The sequence below is a fragment of the Sphaeramia orbicularis genome, chromosome 17 (assembly GCF_902148855.1).
Source record: "Sphaeramia orbicularis chromosome 17, fSphaOr1.1, whole genome shotgun sequence".
Lineage (NCBI taxonomy): Eukaryota > Metazoa > Chordata > Actinopteri > Kurtiformes > Apogonidae > Sphaeramia > Sphaeramia orbicularis.
In genome coordinates this window covers 52,233,831-52,252,944 of record NC_043973.1, presented here as the reverse complement: position 1 = coordinate 52,252,944, position 19,114 = coordinate 52,233,831, and the positions used below count along the sequence as shown (strand labels likewise).

At 39.8% G+C, this 19,114-nt stretch overlaps 1 protein-coding gene across 1 annotated transcript; it reads left to right on the top strand.

Annotated features, from left to right (window-relative positions):
- The first annotated feature begins 3,018 nt into the window (after positions 1-3,018).
- On the top strand, positions 3,019-19,114 carry LOC115436662 (myosin-7-like). Its single transcript, XM_030159572.1, has 37 exons — positions 3,019-3,228; positions 4,341-4,484; positions 4,962-5,118; positions 6,173-6,200; positions 6,342-6,447; positions 6,579-6,671; positions 7,221-7,284; positions 7,368-7,466; positions 8,264-8,367; positions 9,537-9,675; positions 9,757-9,875; positions 11,646-11,795; positions 11,881-12,051; positions 12,126-12,435; positions 12,522-12,601; positions 12,695-12,900; positions 12,984-13,107; positions 13,207-13,343; positions 13,446-13,701; positions 13,783-14,025; positions 14,116-14,292; positions 14,375-14,520; positions 14,610-14,700; positions 14,780-15,169; positions 15,256-15,382; positions 15,472-15,590; positions 15,681-15,877; positions 15,981-16,164; positions 16,358-16,523; positions 16,610-16,734; positions 16,821-17,129; positions 17,216-17,419; positions 17,505-17,801; positions 17,889-17,993; positions 18,083-18,178; positions 18,606-18,740; positions 18,986-19,114. The coding sequence occupies exons 1-37, from the start codon at positions 3,028-3,030 to the stop codon at positions 19,004-19,006; spliced, it is 5,820 nt and encodes a 1,939-aa protein (XP_030015432.1). The 5' UTR covers positions 3,019-3,027; the 3' UTR covers positions 19,007-19,114.

Sequence of the window (19,114 nt, the reverse complement as noted above, 5' to 3'; positions counted from 1 at the left end):
AATCTGAGGTTTTGTTTTTTTGTTTTTTTTTTTCACCTCAGGTATGTTAAAGGTAGGGTAGGAGATCCTGGAAAAAATGGTTCGAGCAAGGTACATTTGGAAAACACACCATTCAAAAGTCCAAACCCCTTTCTTCAGACTTCTCCCCTGAAGCCACGCCTCCAGAGTACAGGATTGTACTCGCAGAGGGGGGAGGGGCAAATGGCAGTTGAGTTTGATAGACATATCACCGTTCAATCATTTCGATGGGTCGGTTAAATGATTGGATGGTGTTTTTTTCAGTCCTGTCCATTCCACAGGTGACTAACATTTTTTATTTTTGTGTTACAGCATTCAGTTAATTGGTTGTAATCGGCGTGTGAAGGGGATTTTAAACAATATAGTAAAAAATGCTCCAGGAAAACATCTCCTACCCTACCTTTAGCTAATATTAGCACCATCTTGCCTGTTAAAATCAATATCTCTTGTCTCTGAGGTGGTAGAGTTTGTATTGTGAGCATCATTATATAATAGGTTTGTAAAATATTTCAGGACATTGTCAGAGTTCAACATCGATGCACAGGTAGGATTTTTGCATTTGGTTACTTTACATCCCCCTCATTAATCCATAAAGACACAAACATCCTCAAAGACCAAAACCATCTACTGATCTAAATTGTCTAATACCTGTCAAATTCTTATCAACACATGTAAATAATTGGTGTAAAATCCAGTTTGTCATCTTTTCATGGTCATCAGATATGACCCATTTGGATGTTCAGAAGCTTAGTTGTTACCATGGAAACGCCATCATTTTCTACAACATTGATTCACCAGTAAAACTCATGGAGTTGGATCAGTGACAGTGGATAGAATCCCTTGTTTATATGTTACATTATTGATATCTTCGCTGAAAATGTTTTTTCTGTTTCTGTACAATTACCTTCAATTTTACTCTGTGCTTTCATGAACATCTTCATGAATTAAATAAAGGAAAATACCTGATTTTCCCTGAAAAAACCCAGAATGCAGAGGACAATATTATAATAAATGGTGATAAATCACTAAAGAAAAGTTAAATATAGAGAAAAAAATATTGGCACTGGGTCTTTATGGGTTAATCAGTATGTATATATGGTCAATTATACTGTATTTGAAATGTTGAGAAAAACCTCTACTGTTATCCATAAACTGTTCAGATGGTAATAACTCACATTAAAAAACCCTATTTCTTTGAGCATTTTACCCATTGATGCTCCTTGTCATCAGCAATAAATGGATCCTGGTTTCTGTCCATATCCTGCCCTCACTTGGAAAAGAATTCAACACAAGAGATGACAGGCAAAAAAAAAAGAAGTGTTGGAGAATTAGAGATAGAGAGGCTGAGCTTGGGTGAGTCACTGATGAGTTATGCAGGAGAAAGTTCCTGGCAGAGCTCCCGAAAAATCACATTATTTGGACGTGAGAGGTAGAGACAAACAAGCAGAGAGGGCAGCCAGACCTCATGAGAGCCCTGTCAGACGTGATGAAAGTGATGGCGATGAATGCGGTGTGTGCGGCCGGTGCGTATGTGTGCGACTGGCGTACCTGTGGATGTGTGTCTGTTGGCGTGCAGGTCAGGGAGGCGTCCTTGGCCTTGTAAGGCAGGGTTATGACAGGGTTATCTGGGGTTATATATTTGATCCCAGCTATCACGCCTGGTCTAGCAGCTGCTTCCTCTTCACCTGGCCTCTGTAAGTCTGCATCATCGCTTGTTTTTGTGGTCATAAATACTGTTTTAGGTACTTTTGTGTCTGAAAAGAGCCTGATTTTAGACTGAATTTCTCCAGCATCCTCTGATGTAGATGTTGTCTTTTGATTATCCTGGATCTATTCAAGTTAAATCAGTTCGTAGAGTGTAAAAGAGCTGTTACTTACTAGATATTTTCCTTTACCTTTCTGCTGTCTGACAGTTTTCTCTGACTCTGCAGGTGACTGATTCTGCGCCTCTGAAGCCTGAACCCACTTGTCCTTTAAGTTGAACCCACCGGTAAATCCTTGTATATTACTAAAATTAGTATCTATGGTTCTTTAATATTTGAAAGACTGGATTTGATGGTTTATGTATTTAGTTTGAAACATCCTAAGCCACTATAAAAACCTATAGAGGTCCACTATATAGACAAAAGTACTGGGACACGTTGAAGTCAGGTGTTTCTTTTCTAACAATAATGACTAATGTCAGCATGTAGTTTTATATTGGGATAAATGTCATTGCATTGGTTAGTTTGGTTTCAACTGTTATCTTTGCTTCCAAATTGTTTCAGAGATGGATTTGACTTAATTTCTCTCAACATTGATTTTGTTTTTATCCATGACTTTTGAACTTTTAAATGTTCTTCCTCTAAATTTCTCAAATATTTTTTGTGCTCTGACTGTAAATAATAATTTTGAACCACAACTAACCATCTACTTCCTTCACATCTCACTCAGGATGAAAAATCTCCCATTAAACTTTAAGAAAATATTGATGTTTTTTTCTCAAATCAGCATGAACAGGACATTTTACAGCTGTAGACATGATGTGTCCCAATATTTTTGTCCATATAGTTTATAAACATCCATATTTACTTAAAGTTTAACGGGAGATTTTTCTTCCCAAATGAAGTGTGAAGAAAATAGACGGTTATTTGTGGTCAGAAAATATTATTTGCAGTCAGAGCATGAAAAATATTTTATGAATTTAGAGGTAAAACATTTAAAATCATGGATAAAAAAAAAAAAAAAATCAATGTTGAGAGAAATTAAGTCAAAAACATCTCTGAGGCATTTTGGAAACAAAGATAACAATTTAAACCAAATTAACCAATGCAATGATTTTTATTAGTCGTATTGTTTTGTATTCCAGACCCCTGTTAGAAAAGAAACACCTGAATTCAACGTGTCCACATACTTTTGTTTGTATAGTGATGATTCAGGACTTGTGTGAGTGTGTGACTAAAGTGTAAACTAACTCTACTGTATCTTCACCATCTCCATCTCCTTCTGGTTCCAGACCCTGTTGCAGCCATGGGGGACGCAGAGATGTCTGTGTTTGGGGCGGCTGCTCCGTACCTGAGGAAGTCCGAGAGGGAGCGAATGGAAGCCTCCACTCGTCCTTTCGACATAAAGAAAGAATGTTTTGTTCCTGATCAGGTTGAGGAGTTTGTGAAGGCGACGATCCAGAGCAAAGATGGAGACAAGGTCACTGTGGAGACACAGCACGGAAAGGTCAGTGATTACAATTTAGAGTTAATACGCAGACAAGGCAAAAAGATGATTAAAATGTTGTCGGGTCTAATCTGTGAAGTCGATCAGCTTCTACCAGTCAGAATAGAACAGGAAACACAGTGGGTGTGAGTGTGAGAATAGACCTGAGTGTGAGTCCTTGAGAGTGGGTGTTAATCTCAGTGTAAATCTATGTGTGGTTTGAAGAGTATATCCTTGAACGAGTGTGAAAACGCGCTCAAACAGGGCCTTGTAATTAAAGTTTGTCCTGTCAGTACGCCGAGCAGCTGAGTGATGAAACGAGGCACTGCTGCCATCTGGCAATTACAAGGTGTGGCGTGTTTTATGTTACTCAAGCAATGCTGATAATAGGGCAACGCATGCAGACAACGGTGGGAACTGTCTAAATGTTTGGGGTTTTCTCCTTTCTTTCTTTCTTTCTTTCTTTCTTTTTTTTGTGAGTTACTTTTTATGAGGAAAGTCAAAACCAAGGAAAACAGACGCAAACCATGATTAACAGATGGTACGAAAAAGTGAGGAGGGTTACAATGAGATAAGAAAAAAAAGAAAAAATAAATAAAAAAATACAAATATAAAAACCAAAGGAAAAATGCATTACTGTTTTTTCCAACATTTCATTAATGTTTACCATAAAATTTGACCATTCAGATAGAGTTTGGGGCTGTCCTCTTCCTTTTTTTTGTTTTTTTGTTTTTTGTTAAGTATTTATTTATTTAGTTACAGGACAGTGTGTATTGGCATTAGTTGCAAAGAACAAGGTGCGTGCACCAGATTTAGCAGAGAAGCTCATTTCCATCTGTTTCAGGCGATCCCATTTGAATTCCAGGTGACCCCACGTGGGGTCCCAACCCCATGGTTGAAAAACACTGCCTCAAACTGTATCAAATGCAAAAAATAACTGGTAGGCAGAATGAATGAAGACAAAAAACAACACCTAAACAAACACAAAAATAGAGTAGGGTGGCGGTGTGAGAGATCAATCTGAAGGCGGTGTAAATTCAAGACTTTTAAAACTTTTTAAGACCCTGTGGGAACTCTGGCTTTACAAGGTGATTCTGATGTAACGTAACAGACAACTGCCTGTATTTTCACAGACTGTGACGGTTAAGGAGTCCCAGATTCTGCAACAGAATCCTCCAAAGTTTGACAAGATAGAGGACATGGCCATGCTGACCTTCCTCCATGAGCCCGCTGTGCTGTTCAACCTCAAAGAGCGTTACGCAGCGTGGATGATCTATGTGAGTAGGATGCACATCTATCACCGGGAGCGTTCTCACTGCCCTCCAATGCAGGGTTTTCCCAAATGTCAGAGGATTCAGAGTTCTGCGCACACATCCATTAGGTGTGTAGTTACAACCACCACATTTGCGTTTCTAAGTCTCTGCATTCAGACACTACCAGGATATACGGAATATACAGCATTAATTAGTAGTATTATTATCCTCCCCACAGCCATCAGACTTTATAATAGTTGTCATTAAACCCCCCCATGTGCATCCATATTTTAGACAGACAGACAGACAGACAGGCACGCAGGCAGACAGACAGACAGACAGATAGACAGATAGGTAGGTAGATAGATGGATAGATCGATCGATAGATGCATGTTTGACACCCCTGTTCTAAGTCTTCTTCAAACCTGAGGCTCTAAATATAGATAGTTGTATGTTCATGCTTGTTTACTGTTTGTTGTGTCATGTTTGTGCGTTTGTCAGACCTACTCTGGGCTGTTCTGTGTCACTGTTAACCCCTACAAGTGGCTGCCAGTCTACAACCAAGAAGTAGTGATCGCCTACAGAGGAAAGAAGAGGAGTGAAGCTCCTCCTCACATCTTCTCCATCTCTGACAACGCCTACCAGTACATGTTGGCAGGTACAGACTGAGAACACAAAAACACATCTAGAACTTTGACATTAATATTTTAATGTTCAGTGAAAGCCTGATTCCACCCAAAACCAGGAAATCATTCCTGCCTGTGTCCATCAGACTGTTCAACTCCACCTTATAACCACATAATTATAATTACACACAACAATACCATTATACCATTGCACACTTATTTATCTACCTTTTTAATTATCATGTTGATAATATTTATCTGCTATAAATTGCTGTTGTAGTTGCATTTAACAGTGTTTTAAAACATATATATACACACACACACACATACACACACACACACACACACATATATATATATATATATATAGTCGCAGAAAAAATTATTAGACCATCAAAAATCATCAAAAACAATGGTTTTGCAATCAAGTATGAACTCCTGTGTGTATCATGTGACTAAAACAGACAGAAAAGAAAATATGGAATGTCTAAAAGCACTGTTTTTGTCAGTACAATGCCATAGATATTGATGTAAGAACTGAGGTGATTTTGGTTATTGTCAAGAAAACATGGAAAATGGATAGATATCAGCTCTGAAATTAAACTACTATGAGATATTTTTGTTGTTATCATTATATTCGTCCAAACAAATGTAACTTTAGTTGTACCAGGCATTAAAATGAACAAAAAACTGAAGAAAACAAGGGTGGTCTGATAATTTTTTCCATAACTGTATATACATGAGAGAGAGTCAAAAAGTTATCAGACTAATGAAATAAAAAGTTTATTTATTAAAATAACCAAATTATTTTTTTACATTAGAGTCTAAACACTTTTGCTATCTACGCTTCCATCGGTAGATTCTCTTTGCAGAATTGCTGAGGCTGTACATTGTGTGAAAATTTCAATTATAACATTTGTCTGAGCAATTTTTGATTCTCTCTCGTATATATTTGTAGTATTGATCATTTCTTGCCTGCTACTTTTTTTATATTTGCACAGAGCAACTGTAAGACACAATAATTTACCAGGATTAATAAAATTTTCTGATTCTGATTCATCTTAAGCATTTTTTTTTTCTTTACAGATCGTGAAAACCAGTCAATTCTGATCACGTACGTAACGTCTCATACTCTAAACGTATCCTCTGGCACTATAAATAAAATCTGTCAATATATAGTAATCACATTATTATAACAAATGAATAAAATAATCATATTATTTCTTCAAGTGTTGATAATATTTTCTCATTGCAGTGGAGAATCTGGTGCAGGAAAGACTGTCAACACCAAAAGGGTCATCCAGTATTTTGCCAGTATCGCAGCTGGAGGCATTAAAAAAGACTCTGTCTCAAAAGACAAGGTCAGTTAAAGCAGCCGATCTGACATGAACAATGAAAAGCTCAGTCACTTACACTGATACATACATCAGCTTTGTGTTTGGATAATTCAGATGTTGATTGATACTGATAATTTTATGTTTTTTTTCAACAGGGAACCCTGGAGGATCAAATCATCCAGGCGAACCCTGCTCTGGAGGCCTTCGGTAACGCCAAGACCATCAGGAACGACAACTCCTCCAGATTTGTAAGTGAGAAAAACCCATCAGTCCTGCTGGTCTTAAACTCTACATGTAGATATACAGTATATGGACAAAACTACGTAGACACGTTGAAGTCAGGTGTTTGTTTTTTAACAGGGGTCTGGGATAAAAAAAAAAAAAAGACTAATGTTAGAACATAGTTTTAAATTATGGGATAAATATAATTGCACTGGTTAGTTTGGTTTAAATTGTTATCTTTGCTTCTAAAATGCATCAGAGATAGTTTTTACTTAATTTCTCTCAACATTGATTTTTAATTTTTTTATAAATCCATGACTATGATTTTAAATGTTCTACCGCTAAACTTCTCAAATATTTTTCCCGCTCTGACTGTAAACAATAATTTTCTACCACAAATAACCATCTACTTTCTTCACATCTCACTGAGGAAGAAAAATCTACCATTGAACTTTGTGGAAATATTAATCTTACAGCTGTAGACATGATGTGTCCCAATATTTTTGTCCATATAATTTCTAAACATCAATATTTCCATAAAGCTTAATGTATCTCTGGCTCATGTGTCGTCTTAGGGTAAATTCATCCGAATCCATTTTGATACCAGGGGAAAGTTGGCCTCTGCTGACATCGAAACATGTAAGAACAATCCCTTTTATATCAAATATGTTGCAGACTTTTGTATTTGTGATTTCTCATGTGTATCTTCTTTTATGTATCAGATCTTCTAGAGAAATCTCGTGTGATCTTCCAGCTAAAGGCTGAGAGGGATTACCACATTTTCTACCAGATTCTGTCCAACAAGAAGCCAGAGATCCTAGGTCAGTACACAGATAAGTTTTTATCTGAAACAATCTAAAACAGGGGTGTCAAACTCCTTTTAGATCAGGGGCCACATTCAGCCCATGTGATCTCCAGTGGGTCAGACCAGTAAAATAATAAAATAGTAATATATAAATAATGCCAACTCCAGAGCTTTTCTGTAAGTTTTAGGGTGGAAAAATGTCAAATATCAGTATGAAAATGTTTACATCTACAAACTATCCTTTAAAAAAATGTGAATAACATGAAGAAAAATGAACCTGAGATTTCTTAAGAAAAATAAGTGCAATTTTAACAATATTTTTGTCTCAGTTTATCATTTAGACATGTGCATTACAACTTACAGATCACAGTTGATCTACTAATACAAAAAACATTTAATAACAGACAGATTATTGGAAAAATTGTACTTGCTTTTCTTAAGACTTTTCATGTTGTTCATATTTGTTCAGGTTATTCACATTTCTTGTGAAGGGATAGTTCGGGAATATAAACACTGTTTTGTAATTTTACTTTTTTACACTAAAACAAAGAGAAAATTTTGTAGTTGCCATTATTTATAGGTCATTGTGATAGTATTTTACTGGTCCGATCCACGAGAGATCGAGTTGGGCTGAATGTGGAACCTGAACTAAACTGATTGTTAATATCTTCAGTGTAATTTTTGCATTTCACAAATTCATCCCACGGGTCAGATTGGACCTTTTAGCAGGCTGTATGTTTGACACCTGTGATCTAAAAGAATATTGATCTGTCTGGACTCATCTGACCCTCTGCTTTCCCATCCATCCTCCAGAGATGCTGCTGATCACCAATAATCCCTACGACTACGCCTTCATCTCTCAGGGGGAAACTCAAGTGGCCTCCATCGACGATGCAGAGGAGCTGATGGCAACAGACGTCAGTTTATTCATCTTTACATTTTACATTGATCTTTTATTGAGTCCATTATCACGTTCTCTTTCATTTGCTGGTTTGCATCTATCAGTTTGAAACGGGAAAAAAAAACAAAACCTCATTGACCAAAATGATTAAAATCAGCAGTAAAATAATTGGTATTCAGCAAAAATCCCTTTCAGAACTGCATAATAACCAGGGTCAAAGAAGGCCAAATCCATCATGTCTGACAACACTCACCCTCTGTACTCTGAATTTAAGTTCCTGCCGTTTCGTTCCCGCCTCAGAAAAACATCAGTCAAAACCAATAGATACAGATTCTCCTTCATACCCTCAGTCATCACTGCTCAACTTTCTACAGCACAGGTAGCATTAGCATTAGTTTACATTTTATCTAAGTAAGTGTTTGTATGCACCACCAATTTTTATGTGGCTGACGACTTGTGTCTCACTTTGTTTCGTCATTGCTGTTTGTTGTCAAATTGTTGTTGTTTTAATCGCTACTGCGGCAGAAACAGCCACCCCTGGGAGCAAATAATGGTCTTGAATCTTGAATCTTACAATTATACGTTAAGATTTGACTTGATAACAATGACAGTAAATTACTCAAAATGTTAAAGGCAAAATATGTGACATTTTCACTTGTTCTGTGTGGGGTGAACACTACAAGTGGGAATGAACAACCTGTTTTTGTTTTCTAAGGTTAATGTTAAGGCTAACTCATTTTACTATCCTCATATGTTCTGATTTTTTCACTGCCGTTACGTTCTCACACAGTGGTTACCAGTGGTTACAGTTTTTTGGCTCAAGATCCAAAAAATGCATTTCATGTCTCCTCTGGGCCCAAAATTACAAAATACACCCCTGTTCTAGAGATATTTAACTCTGTGACATTGCCCAGACTTTTGTCTGTCAGGCAGGACTTCACATTAAAAGTAGAGCAACATGATTTAAAAGCACTTTTAAAACAGCAAAACAAGACGAAAATAGAAAATACAGGCAGAAGGTAGTGTTTTTACAGGTGAATATATCACAAACTGACTGAAGATTGAGAAGGACTATCAATGTATAAGTCTTTTTAAAATAAAGCTTAAGCATATATAAAAGTTCCATGTTAATAAAATGGCCAGTAAAGAGCGGTTTAGAATTTTAACCAGAGCTTCTTCATGCAGAGCGCCTTTGACGTGTTGGGCTTCACACAAGAAGAAAAGAATTCTGTGTACAAGCTGACTGGTGCCATCATGCATTATGGGAACATGAAGTTCAAGCAGAAGCAGCGAGAGGAGCAGGCAGAGGCCGACGGCACTGAAGGTAAGAAATATTCATGACCAGCAAGACCGATACTGGAATAAGACAGCAAATGTGTTTTAAAACATCCTTTTTGTGACCTAGATGCTGACAAATCAGCATATCTGATGGGCCTGAATTCCGCTGACCTCATCAAGGGTCTTTTGCACCCAAGAGTCAAAGTAGGAAACGAGTGGGTCACCAAAGGTCAAAATGTCGCTCAGGTAAAGGACATGAAACTATTTACAGCCTCTTTATGCAAAATATGAGTGAAAGCCTGATAAACTTTGCTCATTCTGCAACAAACATATGCTGGCTTTAGATTGGGAGACCAATTCTGAGTTAGAAAGTCATTTAAACACTATATACAGGATTACTTTTGTGTTTTGTTGCCTAAAATGAAAAAATAATAATTCTTAATTCATGTAAAACAGGGATCATTTCAGTTCAAGTTCCACATACAGCCAAATATGATCTAAAGTGAGCTGAACCAGTAAAATAACAGCAAAGACAGTAAAATCAAATGATGAAAATGTTTCCAAGCTGATTATCTACAAACCTGTCCTTTAAAAAATGTGAACAGCATGAAAAACCTGAAATTTCTTAAGAAAAATAAGTGCAATTTCAACAATATTATACCTTGGTTTATCATTTACACATGTGCATTACAACAAATTACAAAACATTTAGTAACAGGTAGAATATTGTTAAAATTGCACATGTTTCTCTCAAGACATCTCAGGTTGTTCATATTTGTTCAGGTTATTCACATTTTCTTGTGAAATGATGGTTTATAATTTTAAACATTTTCATGTAATTTTACTTTTTCATCTAAAACAAAGCAAATTGTTTGTAGTTGTCATTATTTATAGGTTATTATGATAGCATATTCCTGGTCTGACCCAGTGTGGAACCTGAACTAAAATCACTTTGACATCTTTGATTGTTTATATCTGTAATGGGGCTAGTACAAAGGCTGAACCCAAATGCAAGACCAGAACGCAGATGACCAATTGAGAGTGTTTATTAAACACAATCACAGTATGAAAAACACAGCACAGAATTGTTAACACGTCTGTGAAGGAGTGTGCTTCTGGACTCTTTGTCCGGGCTGTGAGCGGGGAATGCGGGTGGACAGCACGGCCGAGCCGGAGGAATCCCGACAGCACCCCAACTAGGGTAAAACAGAGGATAGTCAAAAAACAAGCCAGGTCATACACAGGAGGGCAATTCAGGAGGCAACGGGACATGAGGGAAAGGCTACTCACGGTCAAAGTCCAGGCGAGGGTCGAAACACAAGGTAACACGTTGGAGGCTGAGGTAGTCAGGGAATTGGCAGAATCAGAAGTCGATGTACAAACCAGGTCAGAACCAGACGAGCAGGCAGACAAGGAACAGGCAGAATCGGTGGTCGGAAGGCAAAACGGGTCAAAACGGGCAGACAGACTGACAGGTATCCAAGAACGCTGGTAAGTGAGCACACAAAGGTAGAACACAAACTGGCAAAGGAACAGGGGAAAACACAGGGTTTAAATACACAAGAGGGAGGGAAGACAATAGGACACAGGTGGAGATAATCAGGGAGGAGTCAGGTAATCAGGAGCAGGTGAAACAATCAAGGAGGGGAAGTAAAGACACCAGACATGACACATGAGGGAAACTTAACAAAATAAAACAGGAAATGACAGAGAAAACAGAAAAGACAGACACAGTCTGGGAGCAGACATGACAATATCTTTGGTGTAAATTTTGCATTTCACAAATTCATCTCATGGGCCACATTCGACCCTTCAGCTGGCAGGTTGTGGGCCGCGGGCCTTATGTCCCTTATGTAAAACAACTTCCTTGGTATAAATAATCAATAAGTGGGAGGCAGTCAAGGGGAACTGTTAATGGTTTAATAGCAGTAGAACATCATCAATCATGCAGAATTAGTTATCTCTAAATGCTTTATGACTACAGCTATATTTGTCTGTGTAAACCATCACTGACAGGTGTACTACGCTGTTGGAGCTTTGTCCAAAGCGGTCTATGAGAAGATGTTTCTGTGGATGGTGTTGAGAATCAACCAATCACTGGAGACGAAGCAGCCTCGTCAGTACTTCATCGGTGTACTGGACATCGCTGGCTTTGAAATCTTTGAGGTGAGTGATTGCATTTACACAAAATACCACCCTCCCCATTTAGAATCACATGAACTGAACACTCTTGAATGCTGTCACTTTGCAGTTCAACACCTTTGAGCAGCTCTGCATCAACTTCACCAATGAAAAACTGCAACAGTTTTTCAACCACCACATGTTTGTGCTGGAGCAGGAAGAGTACAAGAAAGAAGGCATTGAATGGACCTTCATAGACTTTGGTATGGATCTGCAGGCCTGCATCGACCTGATTGAAAAGGTGAGACACTTAGATGTAATACTATGAGTGAAGATCTTTTAGAATGTTATTTAACCGCTCATATTATTCCACAGCCCATGGGTATCATGTCCATCCTTGAGGAGGAGTGCATGTTCCCTAAAGCCACCGATACCACATTTAAAGCTAAGCTCTACGACAACCATTTGGGAAAATCTGCCAACTTCCAGAAGCCCAGAATCGTCAAAGGGAAACCAGAGGCTCATTTCGCCCTGATGCATTACGCAGGAACTGTTGATTATAACATCAACAACTGGCTGGTGAAGAACAAGGATCCTCTGAATGAGACTGTGGTTGGACTTTATCAGAAGTCCACTATGAAACTGTTGGCTACTCTCTTTGCTGGATATGCAGGAGCAGACTCAGGTACACTGGAGTTCATAGTTTGTTTTCTTTTTAGGATGGTTATTTTATCTAACTTGAAAATATATGCATACTACTTTCTTAACCAGCTATGGCTGAGGCTAGCGAAGAAAAAAAAACGAAGAAGAAAAAAGGATCATCGTTCCAGACTGTGTCTGCCCTTCATCGGGTACTGCCTGGATTTCTTCTCAGACATCTTATTTCACACATAAATGCAGTTACAAAGATGATAATTATGAAACAATACTTTATTCTATCACAGGAGAACCTGAATAAGCTGATGACCAACTTGAGGTCTACTCACCCCCACTTTGTCCGATGCATCATCCCCAATGAGACCAAGACTCCTGGGGCCATGGATAATCCTCTGGTGATGCACCAGCTGCGCTGTAACGGTGTGCTGGAAGGCATCAGGATCTGCAGGAAGGGCTTCCCCAACAGGATCCTCTATGGAGACTTCAAGCAGAGGTTATATTTAGTGACACTGAATCTCACATATTACAACATTATTATCAGGGGCTCAAACTTAAGATTCCATTATTTCTTTACAGGTATCGTATCTTGAACCCTGCTGCAATCCCAGAGGGTCAGTTCATTGACAGCAGGAAGGGAGCAGAAAAACTTCTTGGATCTCTGGACATTGATCATAATCAGTACAAGTTTGGACATACAAAGGTACTGTCTAAACTGGTTTCACTACTGGGAATTAAAACACCTTATTTCAGGAAATCATGTAGAAAATGGCACTAACAGTGACACATGTTTTGCTGGCAGGTGTTCTTCAAGGCAGGACTGCTGGGTCTGCTTGAGGAGATGAGAGATGAGCGTCTGTCCAAAATCATCACTGCTATTCAGGCCCGATCCCGCGGTCTTCTGTCTCGTCTAGAGTATCAGAAGATGGTGGAACGCAGGTATGTTTTCCTAAGATATGAATTACACTGTATATCACTGCATTTTGTGTATTATTTGTATGTTGTGACTAAAGCCGTATCTTTTATTTAAATATTTTCTAGAGATGCATTATTAGTGATCCAGTGGAATGTCCGTGCTTTCATGGGGGTCAAGAATTGGCCTTGGATGAAGCTTTACTTCAAGATCAAACCTCTGCTGAGATCTGCAGAAGCAGAAAAGGAGATGGCGAACATGAAGGAAGAATTCCTGAAGTTGAAAGAGGCTTATGCGAAGTCTGAGGCTCGCAGAAAGGAACTGGAGGAGAAAATGGTCTCTCTGCTCCAAGAGAAGAATGACCTGCAGCTCCAAGTTCAAGCTGTGAGAAAAACAATATGGTTTGTTGACATTTTTTTTAAATGTCTCATTAAGAAATGGGCTAATAAGAAAAAATTTTGACAGGAACAAGATAATCTGTGCGATGCTGAGGAAAGATGTGAGGGGTTGATTAAAAATAAAATCCAACTGGAGGCAAAAGCCAAAGAACTTACGGAAAGACTGGAGGATGAGGAGGAGATGAACGCAGAACTGACTGCAAAGAAGAGGAAGCTGGAGGATGAGTGCTCTGAGCTGAAGAAAGACATTGATGACTTAGAGTTAACTCTGGCTAAAGTGGAGAAAGAGAAACACGCCACTGAGAACAAAGTATGAAATTGTTACAGTATCAACATGCAGAATGTATGCAAACCTTCTGAACACCTGCATTTTTAACAGTAATAATTGATGGATTTGCAGGTTAAAAACCTGGTTGAGGAGATGGCTGCTTTGGATGAAATCATTGCCAAGTTGACAAAGGAAAAGAAAGCTCTACAGGAAGCTCATCAGCAAACACTGGACGACCTGCAGAGTGAAGAAGACAAAGTCAACACTCTGACGAAGCTTAAGGCTAAGCTGGAGCAGCAAGTGGATGATGTAAGACTACACAACATAGAAGGTACTGTACTGAACAGATAATCCATCAACATTTGTTGTAATGATACGTATTTGTGTTTAGCTTGAAGGATCTCTTGAGCAAGAAAAAAAGGTTCGAATGGACCTTGAAAGAGCAAAGAGAAAGTTGGAGGGAGATTTGAAATTGTCAATGGAGACTGTAATGGATCTAGAAAACGACAAACAACAACTGGAAGAACGCCTGAAAAAGTAAATCCATCATGACATTGCTTATTGAGTGACAGTTGTTTAATGTTATTGAACATTGAACCTTACACTGACTGAAATAAATGCTGCAGGAAAGACTTTGAGATCAATCAGCTGAACAGCAAAATTGAGGATGAACAGGCTATAACCATTCAACTCCAGAAGAAGCTCAAAGAGCTGCAGGTGAATTAACCGTTTGAGGTAGATCTGGTGCAAACATCGTCTCGTGTTGCTCTATTTGACCAAGGTGTTCTGCCACTAGGCTCGCATAGAAGAACTGGAGGAAGAGTTGGAGGCAGAACGAACTGCCCGAGCCAAGGTGGAGAAGCAGAGGGCAGACTTGGCCAGAGAACTGGAGGAGATCAGTGAGAGGTTGGAGGAGGCTGGAGGAGCAACATCTGCTCAGATTGAGATGAACAAGAAGAGGGAGGCTGAGTTCCAGAAACTCCGCAGAGACCTAGAAGAGGCCACTCTGCAGCATGAAGCCACCGCTTCCACACTCAGGAAGAAACAAGCCGACAGCGTCGCTGACCTGGGGGAGCAGATCGACAACCTTCAGAGAGTCAAACAGAAACTGGAGAAGGAGAAGAGTGAGCTTCGGCTTGAACTGGATGATGTGGTCTCCAACATGGAACACATTGCAAAGTCAAAGGTAAGCATGCTCAAAGATGTTCAATGGGACTACATACACTTTTGGAGACAAGTGATAACCTAACCTGTGCTTAACTTTCTTTGAAGATTATATTGGAGAAGACCTGCAGAACTATGGAGGATCAAATGAATGAATACAGGAACAAGTGTGAAGATTATCAAAGATCCCTGAATGACTTCACCACACAAAAAGCTAGGCTGCAAGCTGAGAATGGTCAGTTTTACAGGATTTTGTGTTAAATAATGAAGTAATAATTTAAATTAAGATACTTTGGATCTTAAAGCTAACATTTGTCATTTCAGATGAACATACAAGACAACTGGAAGAAAAAGAATCCCTTATTTCTCAGTTAACCCGAGGAAAGAATTCCTACACTCAACAACTTGAAGATCTAAAGCGCCAACTGGAAGAAGAAATTAAGGTATTAAAACAGAAAAATTTAATGTCTCTTTCTGTATCAGCAATAGCCAGATATCAGTGAGAAACAGCTGCATTCACTGAATTTGACCAGGCCAAGAACGCCCTGGCCCATGCAGTACAATCTGCCCGTCATGACTGTGACCTGCTCAGGGAGCAGTATGAAGAAGAGCAGGAGGCCAAAGCTGAACTGCAACGTGGCATGTCTAAAGCCAACTCTGAGGTGGCTCAGTGGAGAACTAAGTACGAAACTGATGCCATCCAGAGGACGGAGGAATTGGAGGAAGCCAAGTGAGTCCAGTACAAACAAGACCATCAAACAAACAAAGAAATCTACAAAGACAAGAGAAAAACATGTTCAAACACTAAGACAGAAGTTATTCTTCATTTTCAGGAAGAAGCTGGCTCAGCGTCTCCAGGACGCTGAGGAGGCTGTGGAGGCAGTGAATGCTAAGTGTTCATCTCTGGAGAAAACCAAACACAGACTCCAGAATGAGATTGAAGATCTCATGGTGGATGTGGAGAGGTCTAATGCTGCTGCTGCTGCTCTGGACAAGAAGCAAAGAAACTTTGACAAAGTAAATCCATCTAAATTATAATACAAATCTCAAAACAGTTTGGCAGGTATTTACTTTGAAATTCACAGATATTTAGAAAGTATTTATGTGCCTCTCTGAGAGTTTAATCAGGTATTTTGTCAATGTCATTACTCGAAAACAGTATTTTTAATGTAAACTGAACAATTTGATCTCTTCACTCTTCATTGTCTAGGTCTTGTCTGAGTGGAAGCAGAAACATGAGGAGTGTCAGTGTGAACTGGAAAGTTCTCAAAAGGAGGCCAGGGCTCTGAGCACTGAGCTCTTTAAACTGAAGAACTCCTATGAAGAATCTCTTGAACATCTGGAGACACTGAAGAGAGAAAACAAGAATTTACAGGGTAAAATGAAAAAGTGTGTGAATGTATGTATAAATGGGACGGAAGTGTTAAAACCAGCAATTTAATGCAACAAATTCTTTAAACAGAGGAGATTTCTGACCTGACTGAGCAGCTTGGTGAGGGGGGAAAAACCATCCATGAGTTGGAGAAGGTTCGCAAACAGCTGGAGCAAGAAAAGGGTGAGATCCAGTCTGCTCTGGAGGAAGCAGAGGTAAGACAGAAACTTCGGTCTGTCACTCATGGACAGTCAAAAATCATACAGTCTGGTATTAAATGGAGATGTCACGTTTGGTTTAGGCTTCCCTTGAGCATGAGGAGGGTAAGATTCTGAGAGCTCAGCTCGAGTTTAACCAGATCAAGGCAGACATGGAGCGTAAACTGTCTGAGAAAGATGAGGAGATGGAGCAGTTCAAGAGGAACCTGCAGAGGACCATTGATTCCCTGCAGAGCTCTCTAGAAGCTGAGACTCGCAGTAGAAATGAGGCCCTTCGCATAAAGAAGAAGATGGAAGGAGACCTCAATGAGATGGAGATCCAGCTCAGCCAGGCCAACAGGCAGGCAGCTGAGGCCCAAAAACAACTGAAAAGTGTCCACGCACATCTGAAGGTGAAGTTGTCAAGGCATTTTGTTTGTTTGTTTTAGTAACCATCACTGTTATGAAATGATTATAATTGCATTATTCATTTTTCCAGGATGCTCAGCTGCAGCTTGATGACTCTCTTCGGGCCAATGATGATCTCAAAGAGAACATTGCCATTGTTGAGAGACGCAACGCCCTGCTTCAAGCTGAGGTTGAAGAACTCAGGTCTTCTCTGGAGCAAACTGAGAGAGGTCGCAAACTCGCTGAACAGGAGCTGCTGGATGTCAGTGAGAGGGTTCAGCTACTGCACTCACAGGTACAACAAAATACAAACCTGCATTAGTTGAACAACTTATTACACTGTTGTCTAAAATACAATGAACTTAACTGTGTGACATCAGAACACCAGCCTGATAAACCATAAGAAGAAGCTGGAGGCAGACACATCCCAGCTCCAAACGGAAGTGGAGGAAGCAGTGCAGGAGTGTAGAAATGCTGAAGACAAGGCCAAGAAGGCCATCACTGACGCTGCCATGATGGCAGAGGAGTTAAAGAAAGAGCAGGACACCAGCGCTCACCTGGAACGCATGAAGAAGAACATGGAGCAGACCATCAAAGACCTGCAGCACCGTCTGGATGAAGCTGAGCAGATCGCCATGAAGGGAGGCAAGAAGCAGCTGCAGAAGCTGGAGGCCAGGGTAAGAATTTATGTTATGTTTTTCATTTGAGTCTTCTTTGCATGGGGATAAAATTCAAAGTTGCTGACAATATGTAAAACCCTACAGGTGAAAGAGCTGGAAAATGAGGTGGAAATGGAGCAGAAAAAAAGCAGCGAGGCTGTGAAAGGCCTCCGCAAATATGAGCGCCGTATCAAGGAACTTACCTATCAGGTTCGAAGTTCTCTAGATCTTCAACCTACAGTTTGGTTAAAGTTGTTTCAGATAATCTAAGTATGTGATTTTGTCTTTCATTTCCACAGACGGAGGAGGACCGCAAGAACGTTGCTCGTCTCCAAGATCTGGTCGACAAGCTGCAGCTGAAAGTCAAATCCTACAAGAGAGCTGCAGAGGAGGCTGTGAGTGTTGAAATGTGTGAACTCTGGAAGTCATTACTGTGAATATGTAGTTATGTCTATACTGTTTATCCTGGGCAGTGGTGGTGCAGTGGATAGAACTGTTGCCTCAAAGCAAGAAGGTCTTGGGTTCGATTGCAGCTTCTGTATGGAGTTTGCGTGGGTTCTTTCTGGGTACTCCAGTTTCCTCCCACCATCCAAAGACATGCATTAATCTGTTACCTGAATAGGCTAAAATTGCCCGTAGGTTTGAATGTGACCGTGACTGGTTGTTCGTCTCTATATGTCAGCCCTGCGATGAACTGGTGGCACATCCAGGGTGAACCCCGCCTTTGCCCATAGGTAGCTGGGATAGGCTCCAGCACTCCTTGAGGATAAAGCAGTTTGAAACATGACTGATTATTTAACCTGTAATTACTCTCTTCAACAGGAGGAACAGGCCAATGTTCATCTGGGCAAGTTCCGCAAGCTTCAGCATGAACTGGATGAGGCCGAGGAGCGAGCCGACATCGCCGAGTCCCAAGTGAACAAGATGCGAGCCAAGAGCCGCGACATCGGCTCCAAGGTTTGTTGCATGCACTTTGTTGCAGGTGCACAGCATCTGACCCTGACACATGCTGCCCTCTGTTGGCTGCATTTAACTCTGCTGCTCTGCCGTTTCAGCATTTGCTCAAATATCAGAGTACAGTTATTTTAGTAATTCATAGTCTGTTGATGAATCCATTGCTTTATGACACTAAATAAGTACTAATAATAAACTAAACCTCTGTTTCTCTTTTTCTTTTTTTCCATCCTCCCTGGCCGCAACAGAAAGGGTTTGATGAGGAGTGAAGCTTTGGGTTCTGCAGAAAACCTTTTGCCTGCTGTGTTAATCGAAATCCCTCAACTATCCCCATTCACAACCTGTAGCGCTTAATAAAGGCTCATCCAGCTCATGCA

Bases quoted from the DNA above. Each gene is read 5' to 3' on its own strand.
- LOC115436662 (XM_030159572.1), top strand. From the start codon at position 3,028: ATGGGGGACGCAGAGATGTCTGTGTTTGGGGCGGCTGCTCCGTACCTG. The intron at 11,796-11,880 runs GTGAGTGATTGC...GTCACTTTGCAG, and splicing joins CTGGCTTTGAAATCTTTGAG to TTCAACACCTTTGAGCAGCT. The intron at 15,591-15,680 runs GTATTAAAACAG...GAATTTGACCAG, and splicing joins AACTGGAAGAAGAAATTAAG to GCCAAGAACGCCCTGGCCCA.